The 17472-nt window shown below is 42.7% G+C and overlaps 1 protein-coding gene across 1 annotated transcript in view; it reads left to right on the forward strand.

The window, feature by feature from the left end:
• The window catches only part of PCNT (pericentrin), a 111506-nt gene that overhangs the window by 4813 nt on the left and 89221 nt on the right, over nucleotides 1–17472 (forward strand). Inside the window, exons 3-6 of the mRNA XM_090271091.1 lie at nucleotides 10726–10821; nucleotides 13735–13818; nucleotides 14314–14569; nucleotides 16435–16490. Of these exons, the coding sequence (XP_090127217.1) occupies nucleotides 10726–10821; nucleotides 13735–13818; nucleotides 14314–14569; nucleotides 16435–16490 (492 nt within the window). The remainder of the gene's footprint in view (nucleotides 1–10725; nucleotides 10822–13734; nucleotides 13819–14313; nucleotides 14570–16434; nucleotides 16491–17472) is intronic.

Genomic DNA, 17472 nt, shown 5'->3' on the forward strand with positions numbered 1-17472 from the left:
AGCGACACTTAGCTCGCAGGCCGATGCTCAATCCACTGAGCCAAACCAGCCAGGGTACATCCTATGTAATCATAGTATAATTATCACAGTCAGTTTCAGTTGACATTGAAGCAGTGGATAGAGCTTCTTCAGATTTTTCCCACTGTCCCGTTAATGCCTTAGGATTCTGTGTTGATTATCAATGCCATGTCACTACCTGGGACAGTTTCTCAGTCTTCCCTTGTCTTTTATAAGTTTCATACTTTTGAAGAGTACTAGCTAATTACCTTGTACAATACGTGTCAGTTCGAGTTTGTTTGATGCTTCCTCCTGATTAAAATCAGGTCATGTGTTTTGGCAGGAACCTGTGGAAGTGAAGAGGCACATGGTATTGATACTTGATATGTCTGCCTGCTAATGATGCTAACTTTGGTTGCTTAGTTATGTGGGGCCTGCCAGATTTTACTAGATGAAAGTGATACTGTGTTTCCCTATGTAGTTAATAAGTACATTGTGTGGAGACTGCACATATCCTGTTTCTCATCATACTTTTTTACGTTAAATTTAGCTTCCATTGATGATTCTTGCCCATAGTAGTTATCACGGCAGTGTTGGTGAAGCAGTGATTCTGTTTCTATCATTCTGTCTGCATATGTTGATTGGCATTCTACTCTAAGGAGGAACTGTTGTCCCCCCCATTAATTAATTAATTTCAGTGTGGAATCATGGGTATTTATTTTATTCTTCGGGTATTTTAATCTGCCATATCAGTGTTTATTTTGTTGCTGGAATACATAGATTTGACAGTTGGGAGAAGCTTTGTATTGTATTCTATGTCCTTTCAACACATCTTCATCATTTGTGGTACCTTACTTCCTTACTTTCTGGCACCACAATTCTCCAGGTTTACTTTGTCCTTTCCCTGCTGCAGCCCTGTAATCAGCCATTTCTTCAAGGAGCTCTGGTTCCTCTTAGTGGAGAATGATATTTGGAAACCAAGATCTGGGTGCTAGGTATGCTTATTGCTAGTGGGATGTCATTGCTTCTAGGCTGTTTCAACATAGAGAGAGGAATTAAATGTACATATATACACATATGTATATCTGTTTTTTTGGTCTATTTGTATGTATAATAATCCCTTTGATTCCAGTCCAGCACAACATAATTTATTCTAGCTTTTCCTCCTTGTTTTTAACTCCTTTTTCTAATAGTGAGAAACCTGGCTTCCTTATTTACAATATGCTTATTTATTTGCTTAATCCTAAAATATTATACATGTAGATAAATTTCAGAATTGCTAATTTTTGCTGTTTGTGAAAAACAAATTTACTAACTAGAGTAGAATATTTGTATGTAGTTCTTTTTGTCTTTATTGTGCCAAGTTATTTGGGTTAGTTTTTTTATCCCTTGCTTCTCATTGTGGTTATTTTGCTTGTTTTATAGTTTTATTCTTTTTTGGTTCTTCTCACACCCAGGTTGATTTTATGTAATTATTTTTTGAGTAAGTAAAACACTCATTTACCAAGATTCTAAAACTTGGAGCTGTATTCAGAGAAGGTCATTTCCTCCTCTTCCTTACCACCCCAATTCTAATTCTGCCCTCTTCCCAGCCCATTCAGACCCACCTCTTGCAGATAGCAGTATCTTCAGTATCTGGTTTATCCTTTCTTTCTTTATTTTTGCACAAAGGAGTAAATTCACGTTTTTTCCTCATCTTCCCTTTTTCTATGAAAGATAGCATACTATAGATGATCTTTTGTAGTTGGCTGTTTTCCTGTAGCGGTGTACTGTGGACTCTCTCTGATTCATTTCTATGGCTGCACGGCATACCCATTGAGTGCAGGTACTGAGTTTATTCCAGCTCTATCTTGTGACTGCAGATTTTTGTTTCTAGTAGTTTGCTTTGCAGACAGTGCTGAGGTAAATAGCCTTGTTCATGTGTATTTTTATATCATAGGAGGTATATTTTTAGGGTAAATTCCTAGAAGTAGTCAGTAGGTGAGTGCCTTTGTGGTTTTGCTAAGTTTCCTTTGTAAGGGATGTACCAATTTCGATTTCTACAGCAAAGAATGATCTTGCCACTTTCCTGACAGCCTTGCCTATGCAGTTTTGTCACACTGAAATTTTTGGCGTTCTGGTCTCTGGTTTCATTTCTCTCAGGTTAAGATTCTATGGTAGGTGTCTTTAACCTTTTAAAAATATGACAAAAACTGTTTTCCAAATGGATGTACCATTTTGTATTCCCATCAGCAGAAGAAGTTCCGCAATTAAAAGGAATGAGCGTTCAAGGCATACAGAGACATAGATGAACCTTAAATTCATCTTGCTAATTTGAAAGATGCTGGTGTGTAATGTTACATACTGTATGATTTTGTTCATATAGCATTCTAGAAAAGGTGAAACTATAGATACAGTAAACAGAACGGTGGTTGCCAGAGTTGTTGGAGTGGAAGGTTGAATAGGTAAAGCATGGAATTTTGGGGGTCAGCAAAACTATTCTGTGTAATAATGTAAATTTAAAAAATCAAATTAAATATCTGTATGAAGATTTCAAAAGATCATTTAGGAGATTGGGAGATTCCAGGATGGAATTCAGACTGTAATAAAAGATCTTGACTGTATTACAAATTATGGAACACCCACATTGAAGGGGCTAAGGACTTAAGCCACTTTAAATGAGTGGAGCTTGTAAGACTGAAGGCAAAAGGAACTATGCAGATATACCTCACTTTATCGTGCTTCTCTTTACTGCGCTTCACAGATATTGCATTTTTTACAATTTGAAGGGAAGACATCCCCCCCACCACCAGGAGAAAGATGATGTCTCGCTTTATTGTAGTACTTGCTTTATTGCGTGGTTTGGCACTGAACCCGCAGTTCAGTCCAGTGTAAACACTGTGCTCTAGGTGATAAAATTGTCCCCCATGGGGGTTAGGGTCAACAACTCTGATACTGCTGTGCATGGGCTCTGGGGCTGAATAGGAAACGGATGGTAGATGGTGGGAGCCAGGTGTTTCCCCATGTCATAACATGCTCATAGAGCTCTGCCTCGGTTGGCATTTGGGTTGAAATGAAGTTGAAAGTGCATGAAGTGAGGACTCTTGGGAATATGGCGTGTATGGGGAAAGCAGTAGAATGAGGGTCAAGTGGAAGGAAGGAAGTGACAAGATCGGGGGAGATTGAAAGGCAATATGTTAGCCTGCTCAGTTGCCGTAACAAAATATCACAGGCTTGAGTGGCTTAAACAAGAGACATTTATTTTCTCACAGTCCTGGGGACTGAAAGTCTTAAAACCAAGGTGCTCTCAGGGTTGGTTTTTGGCGAGGCCTCTCTTACTGTCTTGCAGATGGCCTTTTCACTCTGTCTTTACAGGACACAGAGAGATCTCTGGTATTTCTTCTTATAAGGCTACCAGTCGTAGTAGATTCGGGCTCCACTCTTAGGACCTCAGTTAATCTTCATCGTCTCTTTAAAGGCTTTGTCTCCAAGTGCAGTTATATGAGGGTTTGGAGTTCGATACAGAAAATTTGGGGACACATTTCAGTCCATAATAGGCAACTGTAATAGAGAAGATGTGATCAATCTGGGGGTTTTACTTAGAGAAAGGCTATTGATGTTTGATTTCAGAGGTGGCAGGAATGGAGTGGATGGGCCTCGAGTTCTGAGTGTAAGTGAAATAATTACCTTTGTATTTTTAAAGGACAGAATATGTTTGTCTGTGGATCAGAGCCAGCTTGACATTCAGAAGGCTCAGGCTAGAATAACTGAACCAGAGAAAAAGTTTCTGAGCAAGCAAGATTCCATAGACAGACTTGGTCTGGAGGTGGAGGAGCTTCCGGTTGACATCCTCGTGTCCTCTGCCAGCATGTTCACTGTTCACTTGCCAACATCTTGTCTTGTTTCAAAGGAAACGTGTTCAATGTAAAGTTCCAAGGCGAGGGGTTCCCTTGTAAATCATGGAGTCATTTTGATGTGTCTGAGCTGGTGCCCTTCCTGCTGGCTGGGGAGTGATTTTCTTGCCTGTTTTAATGACTGGGGTGAGGTAAGGGTGTCTGTCTGCTGGGGTGGGTGGGCTCAAAAAAGAAAGGCTCCACGTGGAGCAAAGAGACGAGATGCTGCAGCACCACTGGTTGCATGTCCTTATATCCAGGCCATCGACCTGTGTGCCGAGGCAGTTCGGTCAGGGAGGGCGTGGCTGAATGTGGGCTGTGGTGTTCCTGTCACTGTCCTGCCAGTGCTTCCATGGGATCACTGACGCCTGGTGAGGGGCCTTACCACCCAGAGTCTTCTGCCTGTAGCTTTATTTCATTTCTAGTAAAGACACGATTGCTGGGATGTGCTCTTCTCAAATTAGGGAATGTCAGTTAATTCTGAGTTATTTAACTTGAACCTGCGTATGCATTCCAGTTAGTCTTTTCAGCTATGCTGAGAGGTAGGGATTTTGATTAACTCTGTGCGGGGAGCCCCCACACCTGGTGGGCTGCAGCCCTCACTGCTGCCCTTGGGCTTGTGGGCACCCTGGCTTCTGTCTTAGCCCTGTGTGCATTACATCTGACTTCAGTCTTCATTCTTCTCACTCAGCTGCATGTAATCTTTAAAGGAAAATGCGTTATTTGCGTTAATTTTTGTAATAAATTTGAGTTAGCCAGACTTGCATGGGGCTCTGTACTAGTCCGGCTGACTAGCAGCCTTCAGCAGGGAAGACAGTAGCAGTGCAGCTCAGCAGGAGGCCTTGCTGCTTGTAGCCCAGACACGCCAGTTAGAGAGCAGCTCCAGGAGGCCCACCCAGTGCCTCCAGCTGTGAGTGCAGTTGTGGACATACAGTTTCACCTCTCCTCCCCATCCTACCCTGTTTTTAGGTCTTGGGTTTGGTGTTTAATAACACTTTTTCACCTTCAGAAAGTTTCTTTTGATATGTTTAGTTCTGATTGCCTGTATTTTTTTTTCCCCCCATTGCTTTTAGAGAGAAGAAGGGAGAGAGAAAAACGTAGATGCGAAAGAGAAGCATTGATTGGTTGCTTCCCTTGTGTGGACTGGGAATCTTATCCTTGCAGACCGGGAATGAAACCCGAAACCTTTAGATTACAGGACAAGGCTCCAACCATCTGAGCCACAATGGCAAGGACTGATCGCATGTACTTTTTAAAAGTAATAAAGGAATAAAGTGATACAGATGGAGAAGTATACTATGGGATCTTAAGTTACTATCAGAAAACCATTCCAAATATAACATGGACGTTGTACAGTATATGAAGGGGGTTTCCATTAGGAGAATGATGAAAACTCATGATTGAAACAGGTGCTTTGCTGTTTTATCATCTGTAGGCTTTTTAAGTTTCCGACTGCTATCTGATGAATACCTTAGTTCAGGAAAATGATCTGATGAAAACCATTTTGACTTTTGTTTTCAGGACCAGAGGGGTACATAACAACAGGGATTGGGAAGGAATAGAGCTGTTGGGCTTTTATGTTGTGGATGAGGTTTTTCCCCTCCTGTAGTGAAAATCAGAGTTTTCATTAACAGACCAAAAGAGAAAAGTCATATCATCTCAGTCTGTGCAAACAAAGCTACTATTTTTTTTTGAGAAAGTGATCTGTAATTTTCCTTTCTTGTCAGGTTTTTGTGTTGAGGTTGTGCTGGCCTCCTATGATGTGCTGAGAAGGGTCCTGTGCTCTGTGGATGAGCTTGTGCAAGAAACGGAAGCCATTCATTGGGAGCTGCAAGTTTTTGTGTTTTTGAAGGCTTTAATTACAGAGTCAGTCTCTTTATTTACTAGTTAGCAGACTGTTCAGTTGTGCTTTTCCTCAGACACGTCCTTTCATCTAATGTTCCAGTTTGGGCATTAAGTTATTCATAGGAATAGTCTCTTCTTAGTGTCTGTGGCCTCAATATTGACAAACCTTTTCTCCTTCTTCTTCTTCTTCTTTTTTTTTTTTTTTGTAGAGAATTTTTTTGAGTTTATTTCAGCCAAACTGATGACATGCCAGGAAGCAAGATCTCAAATGCTCCCCCCCCTTTTCATTTTTTGATGATAAGACTTTGTGCCTTTTTTATTGTCTTGACATAAGTTATTTGTCTTTATTATTCTTATAAAAGAATTAACTCTAATCTCGATTCTTTTATGTATATTTATGTTTCTCTAATTTCTGTTCTTATTATATATCTTATCTTTCTGTCATCTTTTATTTTAATTTGTTATTGTTTTTCTAACTTTAAAAAAATATATGTATTTATTAATTACAGAAAGGAAGGGAGACAGAAAGAGAGAAACATTGATGTGAAAGAAAACATCGAATGGTTGCTCCCATACTCACCCTGACCAGGACCAAACCTGCAATCTAGGCATGTGCTCCGACCAGGAATTGAATCTGTGGCCTTTAGGTTTACAATATGATGCTACAACCAACTGGGCCACACTGGCCAGGGATATTTTTCTAACTTCTTAAGATGGATACATAGATCACTAGTTCCCAGACTTTAAATATATGTATACACTCAAGCCTATTTATTTTCCTTCATATGACTTCAGCTGCATTTTTAAATTTTTTATTCTTTTTACAGCAGTAATTTAAATTTGCATTCTCCATTTACACGCTTATTTTAAAATACTCATGTGCACAGGTAAAGTGAGTAGCTTGTGTAAGATGGAGCTATTAATCTTCCAAGTATTGAGTTGTGTGTGAGCCACATGTCTTTATGAGGCTGCTTTATGTTAAAATTATGCCTATGTCATCGGTGCTGTAAGGGCAGATATTTTATTTTATCTTTTAATTGTGCAGTTGCTGTCGGTGCTGTAAGAGCAGATATTTTACTGACCTCTCTGATCATACGATTGTACATCATGAGTTCAGTCAAAAAAGGCAAGTTTTCTTGATATGTGTTATAAAATAATTGACAGTTCTTGAGGGCTTAATATTCCTTCATCTAAGTGCAAGTGATAAGATAGGAATTACTTTTTGTTTAGATTAATGATCTTTTGAAAAGTAACCTTCCAGGTAAGTGTTCACTGTTAGACGTCCAGCAGCAGAATGCCGTGTGGCTTGAGTAGTTCACAGGCACCTAACACATCCCTGCATTAGAGCAGGACACGTTGCAGACCTGGAAGCCCAGGTAGCCTTCTCTCAGATGGTAGGTCGTGTCTGTGTCAGCAGAGTATGAGTCCTTGAAGAGCCTTTATGTCGTCACAGTGCTTTGAACATAATTCAAGGTGTCTTTGTTTTATTTTACCCATGTTTGGGAATTTTGAGTTTACCTTTTATGTGGAGTTTAATGGACCTACTGAATAGCATAAGATAATATAAATGTGTGTGAGATATAATTCTAACATATAATGCATTGTTAATTTTGGCTCCAGAAATATACTTTATTTGATACACTTGTTACTTTAATGCACAGTAGCTATTATGTAAATACAGGTAATTCCTACAGAGATGATTTCTAACATAAATTTATTCCTTAATCTAATTGGAGTGCTTTTGTATACATACACAGTTTTGAATCTGTTTTAGAAATAGGAAAATAACTGGGAAACATACTCCAGCAAAAACAGTCCCTGAAGTGAAAAATGCCCCGTTGGTACTTTGTTATGGTGCCCACTGCTGAGGCCGCCCTAGATAGTGGCCCAGGGCAGAGCGTATTTGCTCTGTAATGGAACCTGTTAAGCTGGGTGAAATAGTAATTCTTTAGTTTAACTTACTGTGTAAGCTCTTTTCTGTGTTCAGTAGTTTAAATTTGTTAAAAATTTATTGATTGATTTTAGAGAGGAAGGTGAAGAGAGAGACACAGAGAGAGAGAGACACATCGATTTTTGTTGTTCCACTTATTTATGCCTTCATTGTATGTGCTCTGACAGTGATTGAATCTGCAACCTTCGCATATCAGGACAATGCTCTAACCAACTGAGCGCCTGGCCAGGTCATGTTCAGAATTTTAAAGCACAAAGACTAAAAAAATTAGAAATAGTGACAACTTGAAAATACAACATAACTACATAAAAATCAATCTTGTAGCAAAAATTATTTTGTAAAAGTTCATATATCATAATTTTGATAGACCCTTTCAGTTAAAGATTCTAGAGTAAATTGTTCACCTGTGCAGAAACTGCAAGCATGTATTAAAATAAGGCATGTTTGAGCCCTGGCTGGTGTGGCTCAGTGGATTGAGTGCCGGCCTGTGAACCAAAGGGTCACCAGTTCAATTCCCAGTTAGGTTGCGGGCCAGGTCCCCAGTTGGGGGTGCATGAGAGGCAACCACTCACTGATGTTTCTCTCCCTCTCTTTTCTCCCTCTCTTCCCCTTTCTCTAAAATTAAATAACTTGATGATCTGAGTGTTTTTTAGGAAGTTATGTCTCAGTTTAAGTGACGTGGATGATAAAGCATTTTATTTTAATTGCTGCAAGAGTCATGTCAGTTCTGGCAGTTAACTCAGAAATGACAAAGAGCAGCATTTGACCTTTCAGTTATGCATCAGGGACAAAAATAAGATAAGGCCATTTCTTATAAAAAGAACCATCCAAAAATTGCACAGAGGTGCAGAACTTAAGAAAAAAATCACCTTTCCCAAATCTTGGACTGAAAATTTAACGAGTGCTGAGGAATGTTTAGGAAGTATGATTCCAGAACTTTTCCACCTCATATTTGCCTAGGTTACTAGGAAGAAGAGTCATCACCATTTATCATCTGGGTCGCATGTACCCTCTATTTTTTTGTCATTTTAAGTTTTACAAATAATAATGGATGTAAGACTGAGCAGTAATTTAAAACAACTTCATTAGAAATTTTGTTACAAATCTTTGAGTGTTAAGTAAATTTTGGCACATAGATATTAAAAAAGGGAAGAATCCTGACATATGCTTTTAGTAAAATGGGATGGTAGAGTTTCTTGATGCAGATGTCATGAGATAGAGACCTTCCCGTGTATGACTGTGGGATGAGACCAGCAGGTTTTCTCTGTCCTTAGGGATATTTTTTACTTGGTCCCGATTGTGAGAAACTTGATCATGTGTTGTCCTGGGAAGACTTGTGATCTGAGATTTCATTTTTACCATCAGTTGTTGCCATTGGTGTCCTCAAGTGCTGCTTTGTCTTCATTCATCTTTTCATTCATCTAATGATTGTGAAAAGTCTTTGCTGTCAACCTTCTTCTCTTTGCCATTTTGGGAGAAAAATGAAAACTTCTTAATGAATTCTCCTATTGAAAGCTGGCTACAAAGGTGGTCTCTCCAGTCAGTAAGAAAACTGAAGGATGGTGATTCATTTCACTATCACCTCATCCTTCTAGGCAGTTTCCTCATCCTTCTGTTTTCTCATTATTTTGGTTGTTAGAGTAGTTGGGAATAACTGATGAGTGTGACAAAATAATTCTTAGGATGATGCAGTAGCATCAGATATAGGAAAACAGTAGCTCAGATCCATCTTATGTCTTAGGTACATGCAAAGGTCTCATGGACTCATGTAATAATTGCAAGACAAAATATGTTTTACTGTATTTTTTTACTTTTTATTTATTTACTTTTACAGACTTTATTTAGAGAGAGGGGAAGAGAAGAAGAGAGAGAGAGATAGAGAAACATTGATGCGTGAGAGATATATCAATTGGTTGCCTCTCCCATGGCCAGGGACCTGGCCTGCAAGCCAGGCATCTGCCCTGAACAGGAATTGGAACTGACAACCTTTTGGTTAACACGTCAGTGTTGAATCCACTGAGCCACACCAGCAAGGGCATGTTTAACTTATTTTTTAAAAAAATAATTAAATTTTTTATCATTCTTTGGATGACCAGTCAAAGAGCGAATACAGTGAAATGTCAGTCCTCTCCAGTAGTTGAAACTTGACAAATGCGGTTGGGTCCTGCAGACCCTGGCCTGTTTGCAGTGTTAAGTGATACTGTGGTCAACAGTTGCAAAGGAGTGAGATACTTAAGAGTGGAAGTGCCTTTGACTCCATGTTTCAAACACAAATCCTCTTGGACAGTACAGGGATTTTTCTGTAGATAGTCATCATCAGCTCAGTGCGCAAAATTATTGTGAACTTAACAGGTCAGTAAACTGTTGGGGAAAATTTATTGGAAAACTTTAAAGTTTGAGATAATTTACAGTAACATACTGAAGATACTCTTTCTGCAAATTATTAAGGAAAAATTTATGTAAAAAAGGAAGATCTTGAAGATAAGATATTTGTACTTAAAATTAAGAGCTTGGAAATTAAAATTAAGTGCATATTGCCCTGGCTGCTGTTGCTCAGTGGATTGAGTGTTGGCCTGCGAGCCAAGTGTCGCTGGTTCGATTCCCAGTCAGGGCACATGACTAGGTTGCACGTCAGGTCCCCAGTTGGGGGTGCGAGTGAGAGGCAACCACACAGTGATGTTTCTCTCCCTCTCTTTCTCCTTTCCCCTCTCTAATAAAATAAAGTAAAATAAATAAACAAATAAATTATTAAAAAAGTTAAGTGTATAGGTCTAAAAGACTAGGATTTATTGAGAAACTCAAATTTAGTAATTTAAGTGTCAAGTACACAGTGAAAGGCTTAAAGAAGTAGAATTCATTAAAAAGGGGGGCAGCAGCATCATTAAGTAAATGAGTTGCATAAAAAGTGTTTAGAGCTTAAGAGTGGTTTAGGAAGAGAGTGCAGATTCTGAACAGGTTGAGTGGAGCTGATGTAGCTGGCAAATGGAGGGGCCGAGAGGACCTGAGGCTGTAGCCCTGGACATTGCTGTAACTGCTCTTCTCCGGACCTTCCCTTCTTAGCTGGAGAACCCTGATGGAGCAAGGACAGAGGACTCGGAATGGCTATGGCAGAAGCTGGATGGTGACATTTCAGAACAGCCTGGGGTCCTCACAAAGGTATTTGTCTTCCAGTTCTCTTGTTAAGGTGTGTTCATTGTCAGAGGACTTCTCCTTGTTGTAGAAACCCAAACCAGAGAGAGGACTAAGTCTTTCAAGGGTCCTCTTGTCACAAACTGGAGGCACAGAGGATTGAGGCAGAGCTGCCCCTGCAGGCATCCTTAACACTGCCCCTTGTACTCAGAGCATATTGGGAGGGCAGCCTTGTGATAAGTCGGGTTTTTTTTTTTTTAAGTATACCGTACTTTATCGATTATGTTGTTACAGTGTCCCAATTTCTTTTCCCTTTGCTCCCCTCTGTCCAGTACCCCTTTTCTCTCCAGCAATCCCACCCCCTTAGTTCATGCCCGTGGTTGTACAAATAAGTTCTTTGGCTTCACCCTTTCTATGTTATTAACTTCCCCCTGTCTTATTTTGTATCTACCAATTATGCTTCTTTGTTCCTGCATCATTTCCCCATTTCTTCCCCTCCCCACTCCCAGCTGATAACCCTCCAAATGATCCCCACACCTATGATTCTGTTCCTATTCTGGTGATTTGATTAGGGTGTTTATGTTTTTATTTTTTTAGGTTCTGTTGTTAATAGTTGTGAGTTTGTTGTCATTTTAGTGTTCATAGTTTTGATCTTTTTCTTAAATAAGGCCCTTTAACATTTCATATATCATATAATAATGGCTTGGTGATGATAAACTCCTTTAGCTTTACCTTGTCTGGGAAGCACGTTACCTGCCCTTACATTTTAAGTGATAGCTTTCTTTGCTGGATAGAGTAATCTAGGTTGTAGGTCCTTGCTTTTCATCACATTGAATACTTCTTGCCAGTCCCTTCTTGCCTACAGTTTCTTTTGAGAAATCAGCTGATAGTCTTATAGGGACCTCTTTGTAGGTAACTCTCTTCTTTTGCTGCTTTTAAGATTCTCTCTTTATCTTGAACTTTTGGCGTTTTAATTATGATGTGTCTTGGTGTGGTCCTCCTTGGGTCTAGCTTGTTTGGGACTCTGTGCTTCCTGGACTTCAATGTCTATTTCCTTCACCAGATTCAGGAAGTTTTCCTTCATTATTTCTTCACGTGAGTTTCCAATATCTTGCTCTTCCTCTTCTCCTTCTGGCACCCTATGATTTGGATGTTGGCACTTTTAAAGTTGTCCCAGAGCTTCCTAAGCCTCTCCTCATTTTTTTTCAATTCTTGTTTCCTCATTCTGTACCAGTTGACTGTATATTTCTTCCTTATGTTCCAAATTGTTGATTTGAACCCCAGTTTCCTTCCCTTCACCATTGGTTTTGTGTGGATTTTCCTTTGTTTCATTTAGCATAGCCTTCACTTCTTCCCTTACGCATTTGCCGTACTCAAGCATATATGTCAAGTCTGTGAGTATTGTTATCACCAGTGTTTTGAACTCTGTATCTGTAAGGTTGGCTATCTCCTCATTACTTAGTTCTCCCACTGGAACCTTGATCTGCTCCCTCTTTGGGCCATACTTCTTTATCTCCTCAACTTGACAGGCTCTCGTTTTTGCGTCTGTGTCTTAGGTAGAGCTGTTGCACCTGCTACATTTAAGGGGTGGAGCCTTAGGTATTCGCGTCAGTGTGGGGTGACTAGTTTCGTCACATTGTGATACTGTGTGTGAGGAAGGGGTCTGAGAGGGAACAATGCTGCTTGCTCAGCACTCGCCCCTTTTCAGGCACTTCTCCCACTTTCATATGGGACTGGCACCTCTCTAGCTGCTGCCCTGGCCATCATTCCCAGAGTGGGTGGGTCTGCGGATGTTTTAGGATCGTGGGGGCCCTTTAAACAAGTAGAGCCTACTGAGAGACTGGCTGTGTCTTCCTCCGCCCCAACCCCCACTGGTTATGACAGTTAGAAGCAATGAGGCTTTATTTTCCTGGCACTGGAACTGGGAGCTGTGCGGTCTGGGCTGGTGCTGGGAACACTCCCCAGGTGTCCCTCCAGATTTTTAAAAATGTGTGACTGTGCTTTCCACCGGCTGGCCACAGCTGCTGCTGCTGCCACACCATGTCCTCTCTGCCCTGGCTTCACCCCTCTTACCTGTGTGGATGAGTATTTCTTCTTTATATTTTTGTTTGTTGGACTTCCATGCAGCTAGATTTTCTGGAACTTCTGGTTGTTTCTAGTTTTGAGGTAGTTGTATTCCTGCTTAGTTGTGGAGGGAGATGTAGCGTGTCTGCCTACGCCTCCATCTTGGCTGGAAGTCTAAAGCTCGGGCTTGTGATCAGTTTTGATGTCCCAGTTTCTGCCACAATGACGAAGGGGCAAACTCGGCTCTGCTTACCCAGTTAACAATACCTACAGCCTCTGTTTCTGCGATTTCAACTTTAAACTAAGCCACTCAAATAGGTTGCATATTCTTTCATAGTTATTTTTATTGAGTCATAATTTACATAACATAAAATTAACCACTTTTAAGTATATGCATTGAATAGCTTGTGCATTCATCACAACAAATTCCAGAACATTTTCATTACCCTGAAAGAAAACCTGTCCCCTTTACCAGTAACTCCCTACGCCTCCCTCTTGCAGTCCCTGGTCACCACCAGTCTACTTTCTGTCTGTGGATTTGCCTGTTCTGGACATTTCCTACAAATGAACCTGTGAATGTGTCGGCTTCTTTCACTGAAGGTGTTCTGCAGTTCATCAGTGTTGTAGTGTGTCCTACATCACTGCTTTTTGTGGCTGGTGACATACTGCTGTGTGGGTGCACCACATTCGGTTTTCTGGTCGCCTGTCGGTGGAAACTTGACTTGCTTCCACCTATTGGCAGTTGTGAATAGTGCTGCTGTGAATACTCACAGACATGTTTTCATGAGGATGTATGTTTTCTCTTCTCTCTGGTGTATCGTCATTATTTTTTGTGACTGAATTTTCTGGGTCACATCTCCTCCTCTCTTTCCCCAGGCATGTGAACAGGAATGTAAATCTGAAGTTGCTGAACTGATGAGCCAGCACAAAGAGGAGATTGGCGAGGAGCAGTGGGCAATGGTGAGACTACAGGCAGAGGTGCAGTGGGTACAGCTGCAGACCTAGGTGACCCGGACGCTGTCACTCAAACCAGGACCTAGGGTTTGGGATCTGGGAGGGTGGCAGGTAGGAGAGGTTTGTCACAGCAGATGGATGTGCACTGCAGGCTTCCTGTGTCTGCTTCTTTGGTTTGTTCTGTTTTCACGTCTTATGTGGGACCATTCAAAGTGGAGGGACACACGTGAACATCTGGTGGCAGCAATTTGGGCCAGGCGCTAGGAACACACTTATTGCATGACCCACACTTCCCTATCAGTGACTGATCACACTCCTGACACAGAACAGTGCTGTGGTGGCAAAGGGGTGCTTAGGGATGAGAAAGGCTGGTCGGGTCCTTCTTGGGAGCATCCGACTCTCCTGGGCAGCTATGGTGCCCAGGGCCTTGGGGTCAAGGCCACATGTTAACCTGGCTGCTTCTGCTCCAGTACCACCTCAGTGCCGCCCCTCTCCTTGCAGCCATTGCCACCGCTGGAGCTGGAGGCGCTGCGCTTGAGTCTGAGCAACATGCACACAGCACAGCTGGAGCTGACACAGGCCAACCTGCAGAGGGAGAAGGAGACGGCACTGACGGAACTGCGGGACATGCTCAATGGCCGGCACGCCCAGGAGCTGGCCCTGCTGCAGAGCCGCCAGCGGCAGGAGCTGGAGCTCGTTAGGGAGCAGCACACGCGGGAGCGGGAGGAGGTGGCACTGAGGTGCAGCCAAGAGATAGGTATGTGTGTGTGGGCAGCCCTTGTTTACCTCCTGGCTGGTGGCAGTGCATCCTGCTCTGCCTGCTCTGCGGTTCCCTTGCCTCCTTCCAGTTCTCCAAAGGGGCTTGTGTTAACTTGAAAAGATGTCTTTGGAGGTGATTTGGTTGCGTGTTGGAGGTGTCTGTGTCTGCAGGGTGGCAGGACTGTGTCTGTGGCCAATCTTTGTACAGCCCAGCCCAGATGCTCCTGGACACAGACCCCCCACATCCCACTTTGTGCCCAGTGTGGCCATGGTGCTCCTGGTGGGTGGCCAAGGAGCCTCTTTATCTCCTGATTCTCTGGTCTAGACTGAGCTTTTTTATGTCTAAAATATACTTTTATGTTTTCATTTTAATGTTTTTGTACATTTTTTGTTAGTCACTCCTTTTGGTAATTATATTTTAAAAATAATAGCTTTACTGAGCAATAACTCTCATACCGCACAGTTCACCCATGTAAAGTGTACATGCCAGTGGTTTGTAGCATGTCAGAGTCATGCAGGGATCATCACAGTCTGCATTTAGAACATTCGTCACTCCAAAAGGAAGCCAGCGTCCTCTGGCAGTCATCCCCCTTCCTGCTTGCATGAGCACCTGATTATCTGCCCTGTTGCTGAGTATTTCATTTAGAAAAATAAAGCAACGTGCGGGCTCCAGGTCTTTTCGGTTCTTGTAGTGCTGTGCACATGTCTTCATCTAGATTCAAGCAAACACGAATATATTGTTTTACTTCCACCCATTTTTGTATGTGTGTATGTGTGTATGTGTATATGTATGTATATTTAAAGTTTTTTAAAAGAATATTGATTTTAGAGTGAGACAGGAAGGGAGGGAGGGAGAGAAAGGGAAAGAAAAGAAAGAGAAAGAAAAAAAGAGAAAGAAAGAAAGAAAAAAGAAACATCTATTTGTTCTACTTATTTATATACTCATTGGTTGAATCTTACATGTGCCCTGACCAGGGATTGAGCCTGCAACCTTAACTTATTGGACGATGCTCCAGCCAACTGAGCTACCCAGCCAGCGCTGTATCTTTTTTAAAATACAAAACATGCTCTGCCTTAGGCCCCTCCCAAAGCTGTCTTCCCATCTTCTCCATGGCACCCAAGAGCAGGTGTATGGAGAGGACCATGCTTGCCCTGTACTCCAAGAGGCTGTGCCGTGGCCTGCCCCTGCGGACAGCGTGAGACCTGCACTCGGGTGGCGCCCTTTGCCTTAACTCTGGACTTGCTCAGGCCGCCCTCACTGTGCACTCGGGGCACCACCTCTCCCCAGCTCCTCCTTGGTCCTTTCCTGATGCTTCTGCCATCTCTACTTGACACTCTGATGTTCAGGTGTGCACCCACGTGTCAGTCCTAGTTTGGCTGGGCCCAGTGGTCCAGTAACGTCTCCCGCCTCTATCCCCCAGTACCTGCTCTTTTCTTGTGCTTCTTCCCTCTCAGAGTTGAGAGTTGCTGGGTCCTAGAACTTCTTTACCTGCCTTCTGGCACCTAGCCTAGAATCTGGCCAGTGTGGAGCAGACAGGCTGAGGTCCCTGTGACCAGAGGAAGAGGCAGGTTCATGGCTCTCCGTGACTGTGCACTCCAGAGCCAGCCTTGCCTGCTCCTCTCAGACTGTCCTGCTGGCTGGAAATCTTGTAGGCCTTGGTTTGGGCATGAATGTAATGTGTTAAACCAGATGTCATTACTCTTGCTCCTTGCTCCCTCACAGATGCATCTTGTCCTGTTGACACTGCCGGGTGCCTGTGGAGCAGCCAGCAGGAGCCAGGAGCCCCTAATCTCCTGGGTGATCAGCTTGTGGGAAAGCCTGGGATTCAGTGACCTGAGCGACCTTTTATGTTTTTCTTGCAGCTGAGCTGAAGGAGCAGTTACAATCAGAAATGGAGAGCAATGTCCAGATAATAGAGGTATCTGTGATTAGAAAATGCTGTTGTCTGTGTACAGTATTTTTCTTATCCTGCTTATCCCAACAGCTTCCCTGTCTACTTGGAACCGGCACAGAAAAGCCCCTCACCTTGACCCAAACCAAACCCGGTCAGAGCTGTAGTTGGCTGTGTTGGTAGAAGTGTGTTGTGTTTTCTTTCAGAGGTTGAGCGTTCTTTTTATTTTTACAAATTGAATTTTTCAGAATGCTTTGTGTAATGTGAGGGTCTTCTATCCCAAGTCTGGTTTCCTAAGTGGCTGGTGTGGCCTGGGCCTTGCTGTGCTTGGGACACAGACCGCTGTCCTCAAGCACGGAGATACGAACTGCAGCGATTAAGTGAGCTGCAGGGAGTGGAGATGCAGGGACACTGCAGGGAGCCTCGGGATAGCTGTGCCTCAAGCATGAAACCGCCAGGCGAGCCCTGTGTGCACCATGGTTGACTCTGTTCACACTGCCAACGGCTCCAGCATGGCCTGTAATTGTCCTGCTGTTCCCACCCGACACCTCCTTTTTGGGGAAAGAGTTATGTTTTGGGGTATAACAGAACTTGCTCTTTCCTGAGGAAGTCTGCCACTGGAACTTCTGATTCTCCTGACTTGTTCCTTTCTAAAAGCTGTATTTATGGAGGGGCCATTTACACTGGTGATGGCAGAGTAAATGGGTGATGTCAGGAAAAACATGGGTGACATTAGGAGATGTGTTACATCGGGGCACGTGGGTGTTTCTGTTCTGGCCACTCTGGGCAGACTCTTAGTGGGAGACGGCTGTCCTGGGTCGGAGGCCTGCGCCCAGCCCCTACTGCTCTGAGCTGGGTAGTGGGGACTTGTTCCTCAGGGCGTCTGGGACAGAGCCCAGCTCTCCCGCCGAAGTCAGTGACATCATTGTACAGCAGCACCTCCAGGTCTTTGTGGGGGCCGGTACGTGAATCCCTGAGAGAGACCGCACTCCTGTGCTGCATGTTCAGA

Source organism: Furipterus horrens, unplaced genomic scaffold (genome assembly GCF_987537825.1).
Source record: "Furipterus horrens unplaced genomic scaffold, mFurHor1.1.pri manual_scaffold_1, whole genome shotgun sequence".
Lineage (NCBI taxonomy): Eukaryota > Metazoa > Chordata > Mammalia > Chiroptera > Furipteridae > Furipterus > Furipterus horrens.